General features: G+C 39.2%; 1 protein-coding gene across 2 annotated transcripts in view; it reads right to left on the bottom strand.

Moving 5' to 3' along the window:
- Positions 1-24,182, bottom strand: part of NPAT (nuclear protein, coactivator of histone transcription) — a 47,679-nt gene extending 23,497 nt beyond the window's left edge. The window contains exons 1-4 of one of the 2 annotated variants that reach the window (XM_077777427.1): positions 24,097-24,182; positions 6,639-6,757; positions 3,145-3,205; positions 1,415-1,487 (exon numbers count right to left, since the gene is read on the bottom strand). In XM_077777427.1, coding sequence (XP_077633553.1) covers positions 1,415-1,487; positions 3,145-3,205; positions 6,639-6,757; positions 24,097-24,133 — 290 coding nt within the window. In that variant the 5' untranslated portion in view covers positions 24,134-24,182. Of the gene's footprint in view, positions 1-1,414; positions 1,488-3,144; positions 3,206-6,638; positions 6,758-23,426; positions 23,837-24,096 lie in introns of those variants that run through there. The other variant, XM_077777426.1, reaches the window with a different exon arrangement.
- Positions 24,183-24,628: the final 446 nt, after the last annotated feature.

Here is a 24,628-nt window from a genome sequence, read left to right as displayed (position 1 = left end):
CATGTTTCTTTGAGCGGTGACCTATCTTACCTGCTTTAAAATGGTGGCACATTAACATACTCACACACATATAATTTTAATAATCAAGCATATATCCAACGCAGTAAGCATTAGAGAACTCTTACATCCCATTAAGAATTCGACTTGACTTTAGGGAGCCTATATATTTAAGAAAGCCATGCATAAAATTTTGTAGTTATTACCTTTTATCACTACAGCGATACCTTCGTAAAGAAAATCTTCATTTCACATAGGACTCCATACATAAATACTTCAGAATCCCAAAGTTAATTTCAAAGAATATCCTGCTTTTATCAAATTTATAACTTATAAAACTATTTTGTCCTATGTCTAACAAGGGAGGACAGCAAACATATAAGAAAATTCACAATATAAGGTGATTCCCCTTTTATTATGAATTGGTTACCCAATCAGAGACACGGCTATCTTCCTGGGAAATTCGTTAAATTAGTCTCTACTAAAATGAGCAATAAAACTTACTAAATCAAATAAGCATTTTTAATAACACACACACACCAACCTTGGGGAATACGTAGCTAAGAGTCTTTTATTTTTGTGTAGTTTCTTGTCACTATAATATCCCAATAACTTATCAATATTTATAGGTGTTAATTAAATTGTGAGGGTCTTTCAAGATTATTCGAAAGGACAAAAAAGAGTCAAGAAAGGAGAAATAAAGGTAACACTAACAAATAAGATGTGGTAGAGTTAGACAAAAGCATCTCCACCCATTTCAGCAGTTTAAACTGGGAAGGAAACAAAGCCCCTGCTGAATATATGCTGGGTGTTCCACTGGTAGCTCTGGGAGAAAGGGTAAGAAACTACGGTTTTTACACTCGACTCTAAAGTTAGGTAAGAGATGTTTTAACTGACACCAGTAGGGCATTCCACGGCCATGACCTTGGTCAAAGGTGCCTATTAGTACCATGAGAAAATTCCAAAATTAGAAGATTCCACAAGTAGCATTTTATTTAGGCTTGTTTCTTTACAAGGGAAGAACCAATGAGGCATCAATTCAACATATCAGTTCTTTCCATGAGGAAAGAAGATGCAACTGTGTAAGGAAATTCACACAGGTTGGGATTAGATTTATATTCTAGCCAGAGATCTGCCTCTAAATTGCTATGGGAATTTGGGAAGGTTATTAAACATGTACAAGTCTCAATTTCCTTACTTCTAAACATTTAACTAAACATGTATTTTATTTCAAATTATTCCAATAAAAAACAAAGGAATATCAATTAACCTTTGGAGTAAATTTAAAATTAGATCAGTAATACAGAAGTTCAGTGTGTAGGTTATAAGATTTAAACCTGAAGAGCTTTCTACATATGTTTGCATCCCTAAATCATCATACATGCTCTGATAAGCTTACTGTACAGCTTTTAATTACCTGATCTGAGAAAGCGTATGGTCTAACTTCTTCCAGAGAGATGACATTATTGCTGGGACGTCATTTGATGTTTCTAGGTAAGGGGAAAAGTTTCTTAATGAGTATGTTTGAAGAAAATCCATCACTCAATCTGGTCACAAAATCAACAAGGAAAACAAACTTTTCTCTCAACTGTTGACATTATGTTAGAAACTAAGAAATAAGCCTATTTTGTAAAATGACCTGCAAAGCTATAAATGAGACTTCCTTCTTTTCTCAAGTCACGGAGTATCAGATGCAATGAGTGGAAATGGACATTTGCAAAGTTTCCGAAGCTTTGTAAGAACAATTTTATATCTTATTTGTATTAAAAAATGACAAACTATTTTATTTACTTTCTTTTGAAGATTAAAAAAATTTTTTTACATAATCTCTACACCCAACGTGGGCTTGAACTCACAACCCCGAGATCGAGAGTCACATGCTCCATCAACTGAGTCAGCCACGGACGCCCCATTTAAATCTTTTTTATCTGACATCATGTGTCATTTGAAAGTGAATTAAAATAATGTGATTTATACTAAATTTCATAAAGGTTATGCAAACTTGTGTGAGTGTGGAAATTATTTTTGACACAACCAATGTTTTCATGTCCAAATTACTGTGATTGCTCAGCTATCCCTTATTATACTTAAGAGTTACAGGTGAAATTCCTGAGAACTGACTGCTTTTTTTTTTTTAGGATATGCTCTTAAAGCTCACAGCGGTAGGGAGCTTACAGGATGTTTAAAATCTTTACCATATACTTATAAAAAACTCAAGTAAGAGAAAGCTACCCAACATTAAAATGCGATTAAACTTTTGTATCACAATAGCATATTGTTTCTGATGTTATTTACACTCTAAATATTCCTACAAGAGGGGCACCTGGGTGGCTTAGTTGGTCAAGTGTCTGGCTCTTGATTTTGGCTCAGGTCATGATCTCATGGTCTGTGGGATGGAGCCCTGTGTCAGGCTCTGCGCTGGCAGCTCGGAGCTGCTTGGGATTCTCCCTCTCCACCCCCTGTGTCCCTTCCCAGCTCATGTGCACTCTCTCTCAAAATAAATACATAAATTATTTTTAAAAATATAAATATTCCTGTAAGAATATTTAGGCCTATTACTCTGTAGTTTCTAGGGCTATGATGTTGGAAAAGTTATTTAGCTTGTCATTTCTCAGTTTCCTGATACCTCAAAATGGATCTTAACAATCAACACCTCTTACTGGGTTAGTATAATATATCAAAAGCATCTAGCACAAAGCTGCCTACAGACAAATATTCAATAAATACTAAGCATCTTTCCTTTTCTTCAAGGTTATTGTTTTATGGTAATTCTTGTTAATGTTCTGAGCTTCAAAAATAATATTAGAGAATAAAATAAACAATTTTAACTTTCCCCTTAAAATAATAGAGTATCTATGACTGCAGCAATGCCTGTTCATCAAGGCAGAGACCTACAGTTAGAGGAGTTTTACTTTTTACAGAAATTATTTTGTTATATTCATTAGCATTTAGATTTTTATAATTTATCAATATAAATGAAAAATATTTAATTAGATATTTCCCAGTAAAACTTATCTGATCATAATGGAGATAAGTTTTGTTTTTTGTAAAGTTTTCTTTTGATTTGTAAGAAGCATTAATGTCCTTTAAAATTATTTCTAATTAAAACAATTAGATAGAAAGAATCCCTGACCTTTGAATTCTTACCTTTTGCTTTCATAGCTACATATTCATTCAGAATTGTTGTCAAGTTTTTTCCAAACAAGGACTGAAAAGAAAAAAAAAAATCAAACATTACAAAAATTGTGCAACACTACCAATAATCTCCCACCATGAAACGTTTTACTATATAACATTATCAAAGACATGGAGTTTTTGATGGGGGTAAAAAACAAGTAATCAACAATAAAGAGTCGCTTAAGTTAGGGGTTGCATCAAATCCTCCACGAGTAGAGAAACTTGCTTGTTTGAGACTTTTTAAAAAAACTTATTTATTTTGAGAAAGACGGTGAGAGTGAGAGCGAGGGAGCAGAGGAGGTAGAGAGAGAGAGAGAGAGAGGAAGAGAATACCAAGCAGGCTCCGTACTGTTAGTACACAGCCTGACGTGGAGCTCAAATTGAGGAACCACGAGATCACGACCTGTGCCCAAGTTGGACGCTTAACAGACTGAGTCACGGAGGCACCCCAAGGACCCTGTCTGTTTGAATAAGACCCTAAGACTATATTTCTTAAGATAGTTCAAAGGCAGAAAAACAGTTCTCAGCTGCAAGGGAGGGATCCAGGCACGTAACTTAAAATTCTAAGGACCCACTCCTAATCTTCCCTTTCTTAAAAAAAAAAAATTTTTTTTAAATATTTTTGAGAGAGAGAGAGATGTGGGTGCACAACAGAGAGTGGGGGAAGGGCAGAGAGAAGACACAGAATCTGAAGCAGGCTCGAGGCTATGAGCTGTCAGCACAGAACCTGGTGTGGAGCTTGAACCCATAAACCGTGAGATCATGACATGAGCCAAAGTTGGTCACGTCACCCAGGTGCTCCACCCCTGCACTCATTCTTAAGCTTATTTGTATAGTCTTTCTCACAGAGAAACCTGGTTCCCATTAACAACAGTTTATTTGTTGAGAATGGCTAATTTAGTAGAACTCAGAGGGATTTAAGGTTCATTCACACTTTTGTGTGAATCAACAGCATTTGTGTTTTACTGCTTAGTAGTATTCCAGTCTATGGCTATACCACAGTTTATCCACTTACTGGCCAAAGGACAGCTTGGTTGTTTGAAGGTTTTTTGGGGGGTGGTTTGCAGTTTCTGATCATCACAGATAAACATTAGTGTGCAGGTTTTTGTGTGAACATGTTTTTCAATTCACCTGGATAAGTATCTGGCTCTATGAGTGCTGGGTCACATGGTGAACGTACTTTTAACTTTGTAAACAATTCCCAATCTGTTTTTCAAAGTGGTTGTATCATTTTACATTCTCATCAGCAATGAACCTGAGTTCCTGCTGCTTTGCACCCTTATTCCTAATGATTTGACAGTTTTTAAATTGCTCTTTAGCCATTCTAAGAGGTATATGTTGGTATCTCCTTAGAGTATTAATTTGCATTTTCCCAATGACAACTGATTTTGAGCATTTTTAAAATTAGCTTATTGCCATCTTTAGATACCTTGCCCTTTAAAATATTTCCTTTTTAAGGTTTTTTTTTTTTAATGTTTTCTTTTGAAAGAGAGAAAGAGTAAGAGCAGGGGAGGGGCAGAGAGAGGGGGAGACACAGAATCTGAGACAGGCTCCATCCAGGCTCTAAGCTGCAAGCACAGACCCCAAAAAGGGGCTCGAACTAACAAACCATGAGATCATGACCTGAGCTGAGGACGCTTAATCTACTGAGCCACCCAGGTACCCCCAAAATAATTTCACACACATACAAAAAATTTAATAGTTTAAAAAAATCTTTTATCACATAATTGATAATGTAAATATTTTTTTCCAACCTATGGTTTGTCATTCTTTGAAGAGTCCACTGTAGAGCAAAATTTTTAAATTTTTAGGAAGCTTAATTTACTAATTTTTCCTTTTTGTCAGTGTCACACCTAAAACTCATCATCAAACCCAAGTTAACAAATTTTCTCCTAAAAAGTCTTATAGTTCTATGCTGTACATTTGGTCTAATACCAATTTTGGGTAGTATTTGTATGAGGTATGTGTAGAGGATCTGTTTTTGAATCTGCATGTCTAATAGCTCTATCTCCATTACTGATAAAATTACCATCTCCACTGAATTCCCTTTGTACTTGCTTCACAAATCAGGTCTACACTGGGCTCTATTCTCTTCCACTGATCTAAGTGTCGAATCTTCCCCTAACATCACTCAGTCATGATGCCCAGAACTCATTAGTTAAGTCTTATAATCAAGTAACAGGAGTCTTCTAACTTCTCCTTTTTAAGATCTGTTTGTGCTATTCTAGTTCCTTCACTTTTCCAAGTGAAATTCAGAATTCAGCTTGTTGCTACCTGTAACAATGCTTGTGGGGATTTTAATTGTAATGAATCTATAGATCAAAATGGGGAGAAGTGACATCTTAAAAGAACACACTATCTTTGGTATTCTCTAGCAGTTATACAAAACTGTCTTCTCAGATTTCCTCCACAGAAAAGCATGTTGTTTGTGACAATTGAAATTAACCTAAGGAGGCATGTTTAAAATAAGTTAGCAGAATATAATGTCAAATAACATAGTTCCAAAATACACCCACTGTATTCCAAACGATGCTCTGTTGGTCGAGTAATCTTTCTTCTTTTAAATGTTTATTTATTCTTGAGAGACAGAGGCAGAGTACGAGTGGGGGAGGGGAAGAGAGAGAGGGAGACACAGAATCCAAAGTAGGCTCCAGGCTCTGAGTAGCCAGCACAGAGCCCGATGTGGGGCTCAAACTCACGAACTTGTGAGATCATCACCTGAGCTGTAACTGGACATTTAACCTACCGAGCCATCCAGGCGCCTGGATACTACTAGTATTCTAAAACGAAGCGACAACAAGATAACAAAACACCTGTTTTTTATTTGTCTGAAGTAAGCAACCAGATGCAGGAAAAAATGGGTTGCTGCAAGATACCATAGAGCAGGGGGCTTAAATAACAGGCATTTCTTATTCTGGAGGCTGGGGAGTCCAAGGTCAAAGTGCTGGCCAATTTGGTTCTTGGTGAGGGCCACCTTCCTGGCTTTTAAACATCTCCTCTGTGCCTATTCCAGGAAAGATAGCTCTCTCTTCCACTTCTTATAATGGCAATAATACAATACAAGGGGCCCAACATCATGACCCAATCTAAACGTAATTAATTCCCAAAGACTCCACCTCCAATTACCATCACACTGGTGATGGGGTTTCAACATATGAGTCTTGAGGGACACAAATATTTTAGTCCAGAGCAGGCAGCAAACAAATGAGCCCCAAGACAAATAGTAGTGGAATTAATTAGAAATGAGAATGTCATTTTGAAACTGATTCTTAGAGGCAAAGTTGTAACTATGTGAAATAAATGTGTGAAAAGAGCTGGCCTTCTTCGGGTCTTTCCTTTCATGCATGAAAGCTATCAAATCTCTACGAATTCCGATAACACTCATGGCTGATTTTAAGACTGTGTTTATAGTCTCTCATGTTGGTAAATGAGGAAATATTTCCCTTAAGGAACAAATCACTCACCAGTAAGCAGGCTGGGATAAAACCTTCATCTGTACAATGTTCTGCATATTCTTTTAAATTTGAACTTTCCAAAATAAAAGTCTGGCAGGTAGAAGTGAGGTTTTCCTGTTGTAAGTAACCTAAATGAAAAATAGAAGTTTAGGTGATGCCAATGCGTCTATTTTTACCAAAATGCTGTTGAAATGCTAGAGCAGTTTTCTATCACAAATGGACCCTCAGGTGGAATGTGCTGGGATTCTGCAGCCTTGGCCAGAACCACCAGTTTGGGCTGCAGTGCAAAGTAGTCTTCACAGAACAGATGGCTGTATGACGGAGAAAAACTCCAGGTAAATGATAAATTTAAGGTGTGTGATAAGGAGCAATTAACATAAAGTAATGCTTACGTGAGAATTAATAAAGTAATGATAAACAACAGAATAAGGAAATGATAAATGTTCTTCCACTCCATGAACTTCATAATCACAAGGATCGTAGAGGGTATAAATTAACTTATCAAAAAAAATACATTCTCTCCAAGTTGCTACTTACTTGTACATTTCACTTATTTGCTTAATGGTTTAAGAGAAAAATGAACAAAACACTTTTCAAGAAAGGAAAGAAAGGCACTCCTTTGATTTTTAATTTATGCCTTTAGGGAATCAAAACACTATTTAAACAAGAACTTTAGCATTTACACCTAACCAACATTTACCGAACAATCTTACATGTCGGTGCTTGGTACCTGTACACATGTCTTGACTAGCAGCCTATTCTTGTTGTTTTGTTTCTGAGCATTACCAACCATTAAAAACAATACTATAGTACAGAAAGAACACTGGATAAGACAAGTTCTTAAGTGGATAACACTGGCAAGACCAGGTTCTTCTTTTATTTCCATTAAAATAAACACTGTGAATATAGGGGGAAAAATCACTCATATTCTACAGAACTAAGGTAAGGTGCTTCATCTATAAAACATCACACTTGCCTTGACTTGTGGATCAAATCTGGTGAAAGTAATCCCTTGTGTAAAGCCCTTGGATCATGTGGAAAGCCCTTCAATCACTCCCTATAGCTCTCAGTTTAAATTTCTAAACTCTTAGCAATTTCAGCAGGAATGGCAACATAAGGACCTCCAAAAACCCTCTCCACCATAAAAGCAGTGAGAACACTGGCACAAATTATTAAAGGAATAAAGTCACAAAACTCTGAAAATAATCAGTTTTGGGAGCTTTGAAGAAAAATAGATGAATATCAAGTACAATGAACATTTTGGCACTTTAATTTGCTCTATTCCCATAATCATCTTCCTAGACACTTGAAAGTCAACAGCCTGTAATTACAAACAAACAGCCTAGCAGTCAATGGAGAGGCTGGATATGCTGGAATTTTCCCAAAAACTCATATCCAGAAACTGTCATAATGTGACCTGTGTGAAAATTCCCTGTAAAACTCCACTTGCATGGCTGGTCTCTAGGATGAATCCAAATTTACCCAGTGCAAAGAACCTTCTTTAAGATGTTTGTTTAAAACTATTAGCAGGAACTGCCAAACACTATAGCTGCCTGTGACAGAGAGAATAGGACAAATAAGCTAACCAGAAAAAGTTGAAAGAAAAAAAAAAGCTGGGGCAGGAGTACATAGCAGGCTATGAAAAGCTAGGATATATTCCTGAGATAGCAGGAGGCCACATGCAACTACAGGGTGACACGCATCCTCAGAATGTATCTGACAAGGCCCCAAGCCCATGCCTCTGGGTGACCTCTACGGAAGCAGGAAGTGAAGGCTAAGGCAGAGTCGTCAATGGCTTAGCTGAATGTTGAACCCTGCCCCAACACACACACACAATCCCTTGGCAAACAAAGGGAGACTGACACCAAGCATTAAAAAAACAAAAAAAAACCCCAAAAAACAAAAAAAGAGACCCCCCCCCCCAAAAAAAAACCCAAAGTGCTTTCGTGGCTCAATTGATTAAGCATCTGACTTGGGCTTAGGTCATGATTTCACAGCTTGTGAGTTCGAGCTGTGTTCGAGCTTGTTGTGATGACCGCTCAGAGCCTGGAGCCTGCTTCAATTTCTGTGCATCTCTCTCTCTCTCTGCTCCTCCCCTGCTCATGCATTCTCTCTCTTGCTCAAAAATAAACATGAAAAAAGTGAAAATAAAGAAATGAAAAATCATTATCCAATCAGAAAATAAATTCAAAGAAAACAGACTTTTAAATAATTAGTTCAGGCAGCAGTTCACAGGCACTACTGAAGCAATAAAGAACAGTAACAAAGAGAGTCTGATTACAAAAGCTGTCATTTTATACTACTTAAAACGTCAAGTTTTCAACAAAAAATTATGAAACCTGCAGTGAAACAAGAAAGTATGCCTCACATACAAGGGGAAGTAAAAGTAGTCAATAGACATCATCTCTAAGGAAACCAAGGCACTGTAGTTAAAACTTCTAAAAAGTCAGCTATTTTAAGTTCAGAGAATTAAAAAAACTATTCATAAATACCTAAAAAATTATGAGAGCAATGTTTCATCAAACAGAAGACAGAAATTCTACAAAAAGCAAAAACAAAAACCAAGCAGAAATTCTAGAGTTGAAAAGTAGAACTAAAATGAGAAATTCCCTACAGGGGGCGCTGAACAGCAAATTTGAGGCAGATGAAAAAACCTGAACACAGGTGACCCTGAAACACAGATCAAATGATGTGTATCCAGCATAAGGAACAGAAACAAAAAGTATCACAAAAAGTGAAGAGTCCCTGAGAGCTGAGGGGCACCATCAGTTGTGCCAACACACATCATCAAAGTCCCAAGAGAGGAGAGACAGAACAGAGCAGAAAGACTATTTAAAGAAATAATGTCCAAATAATGAACATCCAAAATTTTTGGAAACACATTAATCTATTTATCCAGGAGGTCAATAAACTCCAAGTAGGATAAACTGAAAGAAATCCATACCTAGACACAGCATAATCCAACTGTCAAAACACAAAGAGAGAAACCTGAAAGCAGAAACAGCTCATCACATACAAGGGATCCTCAATAGGATTAACCGCTTCTCATTAAAAACCATCACAGCCAAAGGCAGGGAGATGACATATACAAAGTGCTAACAACAAGAACAGTCAACCAAGACCAGCAAAACTCCTTCAAATTGGACAAATTAAGGTATTTCCAGATTAAACAAAACAAAACCTAGACACACTTGTTGCTAGCAGGCGCTCCCTATAAGAAATATTAAAGGAAGTCCTAGGGGCGTCTTGGTGATGTAGTTGAGCATCTGACTCTTGATTTTGGCTGAGGTCATGATCCTCAGATTGTGAAACTGAGCCCCACATCAGGCTCCACGCAGAGTGTGGAGCTTGTTTAAGATTCATTCTCTCTCTCTGTCTCTGTCTCTCTCTCAGGATGCCTGGATGGCTCAATTAGTTAAGCATTCGACCTCAGCTCTGGAGGTCATGATCTTGCAGTCTGTGAGTTCCAGCCCTGGACTGGGCTCTGTGCTTCAGACCCCGTCTCACTTTCTCTCTGCCCCTCACCCACTCACTCTCCCTCTTTAAGAGATAAACATTTAAAAATAAATAAATAATGGATTACAATAAAAGGATGGAAAAAGATATACCATTCATACAGTAAGAGCTGGAGGGGCTACAGTCTATCAGACAAATTAAGACAAACATTGTTAGTAGAGGCAAAGATAGTGAAAAAACATTCAATCATTCAAAAGATATTACAAATACATATGCATGTAATAACTAAAGACCCCCAAACACAAAGTAGACACAGAAGTGCTATAAGAACTAGACAATTAAACAAAGAAGTTATAGGGGCGCCTGGGTGGCTCAGTTGGTTAAGCGTCCGACTTCAGCTCAGGTCATGATCTCGCAGTTTGTGGGTTTGAGCCCCATGTCGGTTCTGTGCTGGCAGCTCAGAGCCTGGAGCCTATTTCAGATTCTGTGTCTCCCTCTCTCTCTGCTCCTCCCCTGCTCATACTCTGTCTCAAAAATAAACTATAAGAAATAAATAAGTTATACTTTTCAGTAATATCTCACTTTCAATAATGAATAGACAACTAGAGAGTTCAATAAGGAAACAGATTTAAACACTATAAATCAACTAGACCTAACATTTGTAGTGTACTACACCCAACAACAGCTGAATACACATTCTTCTCCAGTGTATGTGAACATCTTCCAGGATAAGCTATGTATTAGTACATATAATAAGTTATAAAAAGATAGATACTATACAGAGAATGTTCTCTGACCATAATAGAATGAAAGGAGAAATCAATAATAAGAAATTCACAAATAGGCAGAAATTATTTAAGTTTTTAATGTTTATTTTTGAGAAAAAGAGAGAGAGAACTTGCATGAGGGGGAGGCACAAAGACAGAAGGAGATACAGAATCCGAGGCAGGCTCCAGGCTCTGAGCTGTCAGCACAGGGCCCGGACGTTGGGCTCGAACCCTCGAACTGCGAGATCGTGACCTGAGCTGAAGTCAGACGCTCAACCGACTGAGCCACCCAGGTGACCCACAAATATTCAGAAATTAAACAACACTCTCCTAAATAACCAAGAGGTCAAAAAGAAAACAAAAGGAGGGGCGCCTGGGTGGCTTAGTCGGTTGAGCGTCCGACTTTCGCTTAGGTCATGATCTCGCAGTTCGTGGGTTCGAGCCCCGCGTCGGGCTCTGTGCTGACTGCCAGCTCAGAGCCTGGAGCCTGTTTCAGTCTGTGACTCCCTCTCTCTCTGACCCTCCCCTGCTCACGCTGTCTCTCTCTCCTGGAAATAAATAAAACATTAAAAAAAAAAAAAAGAAAACAAAAGGAAAGTAGACAATAATCTGAGATAAGCGAAAACAAAAATGCAACATTCTAAAACACTATACAGCTACAGCAGGGCTTAGTGGCATATTTATATCTCTAAATACTTGTTTGTTTTTTAAGTAGGCTTCATGTCGAGCCCAGGGCCCAATGTGAGTATTGAACTCATGACCCTGATATCAAGACCTGAGCTTATATCAAGAGTCAGATGCTGGGTCAACTGAGCCACATAGGCGTCCCAGTAAATACCTGTATGTGAAAGATAAAACATCTTGGGGTGCCTGAGGTGGCTCAGTCAGTTGAGCATCCGACTCCTAATTTTGGCTTGGGTCATGATCTCATGTTTCGAGGGTTTGACCCTTGTGTCAAGCTCTGCACTGACAGTCTGGAGCCTGCTTGGGATTTTCTCTCTCCCTCGTCTCTGCCCCTCCTGCACATACTCTTATCAAAATACATAAAAACTTAAAAAATATCTCAAGCCTATCCTTCCATTTTATAAACTAGAAAAAGAGCAAACGAAACACAAAAGGACACAGAAGGAAGAAAATAGTAAAGAAAAAAATGAAACAGTAACAAGAGACAAATCTATGAAACTAAAAAGTTGATTCTCTGAAAAGACTAACAAAAATCAACAAATCTTTAGTGAGACTGACAAAAAAGACTTAAATTTCTAAATCCAGAGAAGAGAGTACATTACTACTAGCCTTACAGAAATAAACTGGATTATAAAGGGATACAATGAACAGTTGCATGTACTATGAATAATTTAGACAGCAGGTAAAACAGATACTTCTTACAGAGACATTAAAGCAACTCAAGGAAGAGAAAATTTGAACAGACCTAAAACAAGAGATTTAACTGTAGTAAAGAATCTTTCCACAAAGAAAAGCCTAGCATCAAATGGCCTCGTTGGTGAATTCTACCAAACACTGAAAAAATTTTAGCCAACTCTTAAAAAAAATATAAAATAGAGAGCTTTCCCATTTTCACTGCTAGTGCTAGTAATAATCTGACAATAAAACCAGACAATGACATCATAGGAAAACTGCACACCAATATCCCTCATGAGAAAGCAGATGTAACAATTCTCAACAAAATACTAACAAAATAAATCTGGTAACATTAAAAATGATTATATACCATGACAATTACAATTTTGCCAGAAATACAAGACTGGTTCAATAAAACAAAAATGAATCAATGTTAACACACTAAAAGTATCTAGTAGCCAAGTACACCATATGTTAATAAAGGACAAAACCATGTTATCATCTCAACAGATACAGAAAAACCATGACAAATTTCAATATCTTTTCATGATAAAAATATTAGGAATATAAGGGAATTTCTTCAACATGATAAAGCTATCTATGAAAATCCCACAGCTAACACATCACATATCAAAGGTGAAAGAGTCAAAGCGTCCCCTATAAGATCAGGGACAGGGGGTGCCTGGCTGGCTCAGTTAATTAAGCGTCCGACTTCAGCTCAGGTCATGATCTCACGGTTCCTGGGTTAGAGGCCTGCGTCGGGCTCTGTGCTGACAGCCAGGTCAGAGCCTGGATGGAGCCTGCTTCAAATTCTGTATCTCCCTCTCTCTCTGACCCTCCCCTGCTCACGCTCTCTCTCTCTCTCTCAGAAAACAAAAAACATTAAAAAAAAAAAAAACCAACAACAAGATCAGGGACAGGATGATGCCTGCTCTTGCCATTTCTCTGCAACACTGTACTAGAAGTTCTAACTTGGGCAATTAGGAAAGAAAATAAAATAAAAAGCATCCAGATTGGAAAGGAAAAAACCCAAATATCCCCATTTGCAGATGACATGATGTCCTAAATAGAAAGGAATCCATGTACACACAGAAAAACTATCACACTCAATAAATGACTTCAGTAAGGCTGCAGTAATTTTAAATATACAAAACTTAACTGCATTTCTATATACTTAAAATGAACAATGAATTTCAAAAATGAAATAAAAATTTCATTTACAAGAGCATCAAGAAGAATAAAACACAGGAAATAAGTTTAGCAAAAGAAGTAAACGATTATATCAGAAACTAAAATACCAGTGAAAGATATTAAAGACTAAATAAATGGAAAGATACCTCTTGTTCATGGTTTAGAATTATTATTATTCAGATGTCAATACTCTCAGACTCAACATAAACTCTATCAAAATCTTAGCTGCCTTTTGTGCAGAAATCCACAAATTGATCCTAACATCCATAGACAAGTCCAAGAGACACAGTAGTCAAAACAATCTCCAAAATGAAATAGCTAGAGAGCTATGATAAATAGGGAAAAGTACCCATTTGTAAACACACTACTATGCGGTAATAATCAAGGTGATGTGACACACAGGCAGAAGGACAGACACATATAGACGGTGGGACAGAAGTAACAGTCCGGACATTTATGGTCAGCTGATTTTCAAAAACAGTTCCAAGTCAACTCATTGGGGGGAAATATTAGTCTTTTCAACAACTGGTGCTGGGAGAACTGGATACCCACATGCAAAAGAATGAAGCTGGACCCTTATACCTCACACCAAGTACAAAAATTAACTAAAAATAGATAAAAGACATAAGCATAAGAGCAAAAACTATAAAAAGTCTTAGAACAAAACAGAGGTGCCAATCTTTTTGACATCAGATTAGGTAACAATTTCTTAGATATGACATTTAAAGAACAAGCAACCAAAGAAAAAATTAGATAAAATGAATTTCACCAAAATTAAAAACAATGTGTGCTTTCAAGTAAAACGACAATGGACAAAATGGAAGAAAATATTTGCAACTCATCTACCTGATAAGGAAATAGAATCCAGAATTTATAAAGAAACCATTAAGCATGTGAGAGGCCCAACTTCATTAGTAATTAGGAAAATATAAAATCAAAATTACAGTATGTATCAATTCGTACCACTAGGATAGCCAGAATTACGACAGTAGTGAATATTGGCAAAGATGTGATGAAACCGGAAACCTCATACATCGCTGGTAGGAACGTAAAATGGCACAAAATCATTAGAAAGTCACTTGTGAAGTTCTCAGAAATATTAAACACACAATTACCATATGACCAAGTGATTCCACTCTTAGGTATGTATCTAAGAGAACTGAAATACTATGTCCAAACAAGACTTGTACATAAGTGTTTACAACATTTTTCTTAATATCCAGAAAGCGGAAACAACTGAAATGTCCATCAAATGAATGGACATGTGGAATATCCATACAATGGAAGGGTTATTCAGCCATGTAAAGTAAGTACTTCAACTTGCTACAACATGGATGAATCTTGAAAACATTACATTCGAGAAGTCAGATACAAAAGTTCACAAAAAGTTTATTGTCTACAGTAAAACCCTGGACTGCTAGTAACTTGTTCTGCAAGGGTTCTGCAAGAGCAGCGAACATTTCTAATACAAAGCTTTAACTTGATAAACCAGCGATGTGATATCTTGCAATACGAGTAATACGCGACACTGAAAGTCACATGATCACAACTGAGTCAATGGTTCTTGAAATTTACTTTGAAATACAAGTGCTTTGGTTTACAAGCATGTTTCCGGAATGAATTCTGCTCAACAAACCAAGGTTTTGCTAGAATTCCATTTACATAAAATGTCCAGAATAGGCAAACCCACGGAGACAAAAGATTAGTGGTTGCTACAGGATGGGAGAAGGGAGCAAGTGGGAGTGACTTATTAACAGGTTTGGGGTTTCTTCCTGGGATGATGGAAACATTCTGGAATGAACACAGTGGTGATGGTTGCACATCACTGTGCATATACTGAAAACCACTGAATTTCCACACTGTGGTACATGAATCTCAAAGTAAAAACGTAATCCTAAATTCTTAATGTGTTATATGAAGCTCTACTTCATCCTAATTTTCCATCCTAATTTTCTTCTTTTGACTTGTGTCATTCCATCTCTCAGACTAGCTGGTCTTTTAATTGTGCAAATTCATGTATGTTCTGATATCAAGGCCATTGTAGATACCATTGCTGTTGCTTGGGCAGCTTATCTTTTCTTAGTCTAGCTAATTCCAACTCTAGGTCACTTACATTCTTTTTTGGTACAATATTTGTAGTAGACTGATCTCAGTGCTGGTACAATACTCAAGTATTTAACTTCCAATGCAATTATTTAGGTGTCTTCCAACTTCCAAATTGCAAGGTTCTACTCTTCTCACCTGGAACTGTATCTTTACCCAGGCCCTCTAAGTCAAAAAACTAAAGAGACTGCCTTTGTAGTCATTATATATGAAGGTTATAAAAAGAAAAAGCAAGAAAATGGTCATCCTATTTTAGGAAATGCCCTAGCTGGGATGTGGGAACCAACTCACCACTTTCTACTTACAGGTGAAGAATCAGTTTTCCAACCTTTTGTTAACTAATGCTACACAAATAAATATACAAATAAAAAACCAAAGATACTGTCATTTAGAGTATGGGAAGACATTTAGAAAACAGAAGAAATATTTTACCTCATACATTACTACTTCAGTATCTCCATTACTGAAGATGTAATATCACCTCAAATATGAAAATATGAAAGGAGATCAAGGATAAATTGCTATTTTCCATCCTTTTTTATTTTTTACAAATAAACAACTCAATATAAACCCATATAATTCTACAGCCAGCTGAAAAGAAATCATTTTTATGATGGTTTGCATTTTAAGTTACATTATTTGTAGTAAGTCACCTGCTACTAGGATTTCATGAACACAGGAACTTAAAATATGCTGAGAAGCACTGGAGTCACTCCAGAATCAGGGCGGGTGGACCTTTTTATATGCTTCAAAATTTAAACTGAAGATAAACAATTTCTTTTCACAGTAGAGTTCCAAAAGTACTAATCACTCCAGATGTATTCATAACCACTTGAGACTTCTAACAGGTGGTGGTGTGAAATCTAATTCCTGAAAGTGGGTGTGCTTTTCTGCAGCTCAAACATTCTCAAAAAGAACATAGCCTGAAGGGGATGAAAACTGGTACAGAGGTGGCAAGGATACAAAAAAATACCACTGTTTTCATGCATAAGTCACAGATATACATACAATATATAGTGTATTTGTGACGTTAAAACATTATTTGGAGATTGGGGGAGGGGAAAGTCTAACAATACCCCTTAAGAGCATGATAATAAAGTAAGGTTGAGAAACACCACCCTAGACACAATGTAGTAAGAGAAGTAACTTTTCTCAGAATAATATGGCCACTTGTGGTAGCACATGTTGGCCAAGGAATGATCCCACATCAGTTAGTTTATGGCTTATCCTAAGACATTACACTTCAGTATACACTTGAGAAAAGGCTGTTAAAAGGCTACATTACTTCTAAAAATGTTCAAAAATTACAATGCATCTTAAAATAGCACTAAGAAACTTATCTTCGGCTCTTAAAAACATGCCCAACTTTGGGCAATCTAGAGTTCCCATTTTAAATTAGATCTGATGTGTTCTGCTTCATTTTTAAAAAATTAAAACAGAGAGCTAAAGTTAATAAACCAGTAGTAGAGACAAAATGGAATACTAAAATAATCTTTAAGAATGTAGGAAAAAATGGGACATTTTTTGGTTGGAAACAAATGAGACAAACAGAAAACAAATACTGAGATAGTAGATTTAAACTCAATTTAGCAATCCTTTTTGGCATTCAAATGAAATGAAACATGTCCACACAAAAACTTGTAAGCAAGGTTATAAACATTTTTTAAGTTTGTATAAGCTATATAAAACTCAAATATCTGGGGCGCCTGGGTGGCTTAGTCGGTTAAGCGTCCGACTTTCGCTTAGGTCATGATCTCGCGGTTGTGGGTTCGAGCCCCGCGTCGGGCTCTGTGCTGACTGCCAGCTCAGAGCCTGGAGCCTCTTTCGGTCTGTGACTCCCTCTCTCTCTGACCCTCCCCTGCTCACGCTGTCTCTCTCTCTCCTAGAAATAAATAAAAAAACATAAAAAAAAAAAAAAAAACTCAAATATCCATCAACTGAATACAGCATACGCATAATATGTATACTGTTTATACATATATAATACACACTGTATATGTAGTATGCACATATACAATAAAATACAGCAAAAAAGGGGGGGACAGGCTAGATTTACAGGAAGCTTTCTTTGGAGTAGGGTATGTTGAAAAATTGAACGAGTTCCTGAATAAATGGATAAATAAAACAATGGATGGATAAATGAACAAATGAATAAAAATATATGATCAAGGACGGTCTCCTTTAGATTACTTTGGCTTTTGAAAGAAAAGCAGTTTATAGCATATGTACCCTCTTGGGACCTCGCTTTCTACCACTGTATCATAGAGCAAGCAGTTGCTACATAGAAAAGCAATTGCTTTTTTGGGCCCTTGAGAAGATCAAATAGGATGTGAATAAAATATGCGGTGCCTGGGTGCCTCAGTTGGTTAAACTCTTGATAGCAGCTCAGGCTGTAAGACAGAGCCTTGTACTGGACTTGGTACTGACAGGGCTGAGCCTGCTTGGGATTCTCATTCTCCCTCCCTCTCTCTGCCTCTCTCCCAAATAAAGACAAAAAAAAAAAAAAAAAGATGAGAATAAAATACTTACGATGGCCCATAATCATAGTAAACAACAGTGATGTTTAATGCTATGATGCATGTGTGCAGGGGTATGGGTAGCTAAATCCTGAAGATTCAGACAGAATGGCTTACTTTATTTTATAGCCTGGTTTCTATCTGGTAGCATTATTATCAGTTTACCAGAGAGGGAAAGGAGACTTTTCAGCATCTTCCACATAACCCATTTTCTCATGTGTAGGCTTGATTATGTGCCTGTATAGACAATTTATGCATTTTCCCAACTCTCATAATTTGAGTTACTAGACATGACCACAGGATTAACAGTTTATATTTAAAGTGTGCCTAGGGATTCTGTTAGTTCCTCTTGGTTTCTGCTCAAACTTAACAGAGATTATCAGAATTAGTATTTATGATTTCTGCCAGCTTCAAATATTTACAGATGCTTTAATTTTTAGATCCTTTTGACATTCCAACAGATTTAAACTCTAAGATAAATATTCCTTTGGGGGCTTTTATTTTGTTCTGATAGGAAAAACTACCAGAGGAATGTGATTTAAAACTGATTTCTAAATGAGATATCCTCTAGCAATCCCAATATCTGAAACGGTCATTATTCCACTGCAAAGTACACTTTACCCCTGGGATTGTCCTCTAAAAGAAAATTAACAGGTAGCTGCCTACATCAAAGCCCATTAAGTCATTAGGTGCCCCTTCAGTATGTGAGCTTTATTCTTGCTGCTGGGCTGCAGGGCACTAGGAACTCTCCCAGAGACACTGATGAGAGCCTCCTGTATGCAAATCTCTTTATCCAGGAAACACAGAATTTAGAATTTAGACCTGAGATGGACCTTGGCCTTCTTCAACTTGAGGAATAGCAACTGGGCACAGAAGACATTAAATGGTTTTTCCAAGATCTTTATCTGGTTACATAAAGAGTTAGGAAAAAACCCAAATACCCATAGCATCCTAAAATCCCAGAGCCCGAGTGGTCCTGAAGGTGGGGTCAATTATTCTAGACTGATGTGATGTGGACAGTGGAATGAGAATACCAATCTGGGTTGATGACTGCCTCAGATGAAGTAAAAAAGGATTCTTCAGGAGTGCCTGGCTGACTTAGTCGGTAGAATATACGACTCGATCTTGGGTTGTTTAGTGCCATGTTGGGTATAGAGATTAAAATTAAAATCTTAAAGGGAAAAACACACCAATTCTTTAAAAACAAAACAAAAACCATGCCCAACATTGGGCAATCTAGATTAGACATTTTAGATTAGACTTGATGTAGTTTGCTGTACTTTTGTCCTAGGAGTTTCAAAACGACGTGGTGATGTATTGAGTGACTACTTCAAAATTTATGTACACACACACACACATACACAAAACCAGTTATTTGCTTACTAAAAGCTTATTTATCTTCATTCAGTATTAGATTGTAACCAGTTCTCTATTAGAATAACAGTAGAAGTTTTAGGTGTAAATATTCCAAATCTCAAATGTTACAATGAAAATACAAAACAGGGATCAAAGGATCTCTCATTAAAATACAAATAATTACTCTTCAATTAATATTATTTTTCCTTTACTCCTAAAAACAGCTTTTTGTAAACTTATTGTCAAAGACGTACAAAAGGTAAGAAAACATGCCTGAGTTTCCCTTTTTCTCAATATTGTCTTCTGCCTGCTATTCAGTGGAGGTAGTAATGAATAACAAAACAGACCAAAGGGAAAAGATAACTGGAAAAGAGAAGTAAGGATAATATCCTAATTATACCTAGAGCATTAACATTTTAGGAACTGAATGCCAAGAGTGAACCTCTTTTATTCTATTTATGGAGAAAGAAAGAAAGGTGCCTGATGAAGAAGAACGCAAGGTCTCAAAACCCCCTACTTGAAAATATATCCTTCACATATATTTTTTTTAATTAAAAAAAAAAAAAGTTTTATTTCTGAGAGAGAGAGAGAGAGACAGAGAGAGAGAGAGAGAGAAAGAGAGAGACAGTGTGAGCAGGAGAGGGGCAGAGAGAGAGGGAGGCACAGAATCCAAAGCAGGGTCCAGACTCTGGGCTGTCAGAGCCCGACATGGGGCTTGAACTCACGAACCGTGAGATCATGACCTGAGCCCAACCTAAGCTTAACTGACTGAGTAACCCAAGTGCCCCAATCTCCTTCACATATTCTAATACTTTCCCAGAAATTATTCAATATTTAATGACATTTTAAAAACATAAGTGATTCTTGGGAAGACTTAACTGTATGACTAGATTCACAAATAAAAGTTTCTGACTATAAAGAAGTTATCTAAAAATGACCCAGAAGATACATATGCAAGTAACTGCAATACAAAGCAAAGGTAGTAAGACAGCAGGACTTACTTCCTGGGGGGAGAGGGGCTAGAGAAAGTACTACTAGACTTGGGGAAAATTATGACTATCATGAAGATGTTGAGTCTTGAAGGATGGTTGGGGCATCCCAAAAAAGCTGATGAAAAGCATACATGGAGAGCATGCCCAGTCTGGAGGAAGCACAACGGATATGACAGAGAAGAGCTGGAGATACAACTGAAAAGACAGAATGGGTAAGGATCATAAAAAGCTGTAAATGTCAGCAATGACATTTTTATGAACAAATAATATGAATAAACACAATCTGAAGAAAAACAGAAAACCTGGCTAAATGACATTCAGTAGGCAAAAAGGAATGTTATGATCACAGTTGCACGTCTGTAAATATTTATTAAGTATTTTTAATGTCTTAGCTATATAAATGTGAATAGGATCAGTGTCTCTTGATCACCCAGGAGTGTGTCAATCCTAGATCTGTTTGCTTTCAATCTCTTCTTCCTCTTCCTCTGGTAGGAAAGATAGGAAACTTGACCCCCCTGCAGGCAATGTTTCCTAGGCTCCAGGTCAGCTTGCTTCTGGGGGCATCCAAACAATGGGAAGCACCAGTGGGAGACTGGAGCGATACTGTTTCCTCTCATTTCTTCTTCGCCTTAGTAGAATCTTCTCTGCGACAACTGCTCCCTTACCAGGCAAGTCTACCTTCCATCCTCCCCAGAGAGAACCCAGCCTCTGGGTTGCTTCACCTCTCCTTGTCCTCCTGATTATCACAGTGGCTTCCTGCAGAGGCTACGGAGTCAGCTCATGTCTTGTTAGTTTTTCTATCACCAGTGTATCCAATTCTCTCACTAAATCCCTTCATTTTAAATACTCACATTAGTTTAAGTCTTCCTGAACGGATTCTGAATCATACAGGAAGGCACAAACAAATTTAGAAATCCAAAAAAAGTTCTGGATCCTACACCCATAAAAATACCCAACCTGTATATAAGCCTTTACAGACAGTTCTGGGGACTCCAAGAACCCCCGAAGCCTGTCTTATTCATCCCAGATCAAGAATACCAAGGACAAAAAAGTGACTTTCAGTTTGGGAAGACGGAAAACTTCTAAAGGTGGATAATGGTGATGGTTACAGGACAATGTAGGTGTACTTAATGCCACAAAACCGTACAACTTTAAAATGGCTTAAGTGCAGTATATATCACGTACATCTCACAAAAAAATAAGTTAACACGGCGTTAGAATGTGAGGTGGGGTCTAGGAAAAGTATTGGTGGGGCAGGAGGGTGTACGTGTGGAAGGGTTAAAAAAAAACAACAACCCTAATTATGTGAACTCCAAAGGGAGAACTTAATTCTCTATTCCTAGCATTTAGCACACTGTCCGATACTAAGCAAAGCACTCAAAGATTTGCTTAAAGAACATTATGCATAAGAGGAACCAACAAAAAGAGAGCTGAAGAAAGTGCTTTGTACTGAAAGAAGAATCATGATGAAATAATGAAAGTATTACCATTTTAAGCCTCTAAGCTTCGGAATCAAGGATCACCAGGTGCTAACATAAGCTTCAAGATATATAATACTAAATGAGAAGAGTAAGAACGAGGGGCGCCTGGGTGGATCAGCCGGTTAAGCGTACAACTTTGGCTCAGGTCATGATCTCACAGTTCGTGGGTTCGAGCCCCGTGTCGGGCTCTGTGCTGACAGCTAGCTCAGAGCCTGGAGCCTGCTTCAGATTCTGTGTCTCCCTCTCTCTCTGACCCTCCCCTGCTCACGCTGTGTCTGTCTCTCAGAAATAGATAAAACATTAAAAAAAAAAAAAAAGTAAGAGTGAGGGTGGGGAGACTTTCTTTTTTTTTTGTATTACGCTATACTCTTCTGGACAACTTGAAATTTTGGTTAAGTGCACGAATTTTTCAACTTTTAGACTAGGATATGTAGGGTGAATGCTTCAGGCAGATTTGCTCAACAGTAAACATCAGTAGCAAGACTATACGAGAAAAGCCATGACAGAAATCCGAAAGAAGGCAGAGGAATAGGATTGGTGGCAATTAAAATGGAACGTGGATGACAAAGAATTTTAGGGTAAGAAACAACAAATTTGGAGTTTTTATCCATTAAAAAACGTAGGAAGTCAAGCAGAGCAGGTGGCTTGTGGGGAACACAAGCAGGTGTGAACTATTCGTTAGAAAATCTTATTGCTTTAATGCTTTAAGACCAATTATTTTTAGCTGGGGGGTGATTTTGCCCTCCAGGGAACATACCGGCACTCTGTGGAGACACTTTTTAAATGTCCTAAGTGGGTGGGGGTCGGAGTGCGGTCTCATTGGCACCTCTCCAGAGCTGCCAGGGATCTAACCATCTCACGATGCCCAGGACAGCTCCCCATGAATAATTACGTAGCCCCAAACATCAACATCGAACAAGGAGAGAAACCCTGTTAAGGACTATAGTCATAGAAACCCGAGTGGATTAACCAGATTGCCACAACTTTCAATTTATAACCAAACGATACGCCTGCAGGAAAAAACAAAGTACGTCAATGTTATCCTGAACACTGTGAAAGTCTACTTTAGACGAGTTTACATATAAACCTCTTAAAGGTAACAATTACAAGACAGCCAGCTTTTTCTCACAGATACAGATGGAGGCTAACTATTGATAAGTTCTGATAAAATGGACAAAAAAATTAACCAAACGTTAACAAAAATATTAACCTTAGATCATTAGTTTCTCCAAAAACGGACTGTGGAACCGTTACCCTCTCCTGCTTCCTTCAAAACGTGTTCATCAAAAGGCCCGCGCACCATGCCCTGTTTTTCTGGACAGGGGCTGAGCACTTAAAAGAGACCAATGGGATTTTCTAACAATAAGGTAACAACAGCAAGTCCTGTGGACGCGACGGGAAGTTTCGTCACAGGTGTTTACCATTTACTTTCAGGGCTGTCGCGAACGAGGTCTGCAAACCACCGGCTCGGGGCCTGAGGGTTTGGGCTTCCCACGGCTCTGGGGCTCAAGCACGACCCTCTCCATTCCTTCCCGGGCCAAACGACAAAACCCGTTTCCCACACAGACGTACGTACGCGCTGACAACGGGCCCGCAGAACCGACCGTCCTCAAATGGAGGAAAACACGAACCATCAGGACTAGAAAACCGTTCGACTGGAAGGCATTTCCTCTGCGAAATCTCTCGCCTGTCCCACGATCAGGAATTGCTGCTGCTTTAGAACCAGCAGCGGGCATTTCAGAGCTCGGCGCCGGACGACTGCGGGGAGGGAGGGGTGAGGGATGGGGAGGCAATCACCCCCGTCCGCCCCACCTTCGTAGTTCTAATGACGAGGGACGAACAGGGCGTCGGGAAGGTCTTTCTGCACGACCGGGTGGCTCGGGGACGTCCTCCTTTTTCCTGGTCTGGACGAGGCTCCGTCCGTCTCGTCCACAAGGCTCCTTGCAGGGGTCCCGACGAAGCGTGCGGGCCTGGCTCCCCCTCCGAATCCGGGCCTCAGGTGCTCCGCCCGGGCTTCGCCTCGGCCCTCCCCTCGCCACGCAGCCCCCGGGGAGCGCGGCCTCCGCACACAAAGAGGCTTGCGCGGCGCGAGAGCCCGGCTGGGGGAGACCGGCCGCCGGTCAGAACTTGCAAGCGCGCAGGCAAAGCCCCGGAGCCTCCCCGCCCCGGGAGAGACTCTGGCCCCAAAGGTCGCTCCGTCCTGCTCCGCCAGGCCCACTCTCCGTCCCTCCCGCGCCCGCACTCACCCAGAACCAGCCGCGCGATGTCCGAGGGTAACAGCATGACCGAAGCCGCAGCAGGAACCGCAGTAGGAGACGAGACTCAGGTGAAAGCCGACNTGCTCCGACGAGCCGAATGTTTTGAGGGGAGCGGGCGCAGTGGTGAAGAGCGTGCGGGGGTCGTCGCGCATGGGCAGACGGTGCCCGCCCCTGGGTCACCCTGACTTCTTCCGGAGACCCTGGCTGCGCGGGCATGCGGCCTTTGAGCCGGAAGCGGGAATAGTGCGAGGCCCCGTGGCTGGAGCTGCGGCGGNAACTTGTCCCGCCTCTTTCGCCTCCCGTCCGCCAATCGCTTCCGCCGGAGAAAGAAAGGCGCCTAAATGCACCCCGCCTCCGTTCCCGTCGGATCTGTCGTCACTTCCGTCCTCGCATGCGGAGGGGTGGGGCGGAGGGCGGGGAGGAGGTGCGATGCAGGCGCTCGAGCCCGGGTCAGAGGGCGGGTGGCGGACGCAAGGTCGCGCGCCATTGGCTGGCCTCGCGCAGGCGCGTTTGCTCCGAC

The sequence above is a fragment of the Crocuta crocuta genome, unplaced genomic scaffold (assembly GCF_008692635.1).
Source record: "Crocuta crocuta isolate KB4526 unplaced genomic scaffold, BGI_CrCroc_1.0 scaffold278, whole genome shotgun sequence".
Taxonomy (NCBI): domain Eukaryota; kingdom Metazoa; phylum Chordata; class Mammalia; order Carnivora; family Hyaenidae; genus Crocuta; species Crocuta crocuta.
The sequence above is the reverse complement of the archived record's forward strand: the minus strand, read 5'-3'. Positions and strand labels throughout refer to the sequence as shown.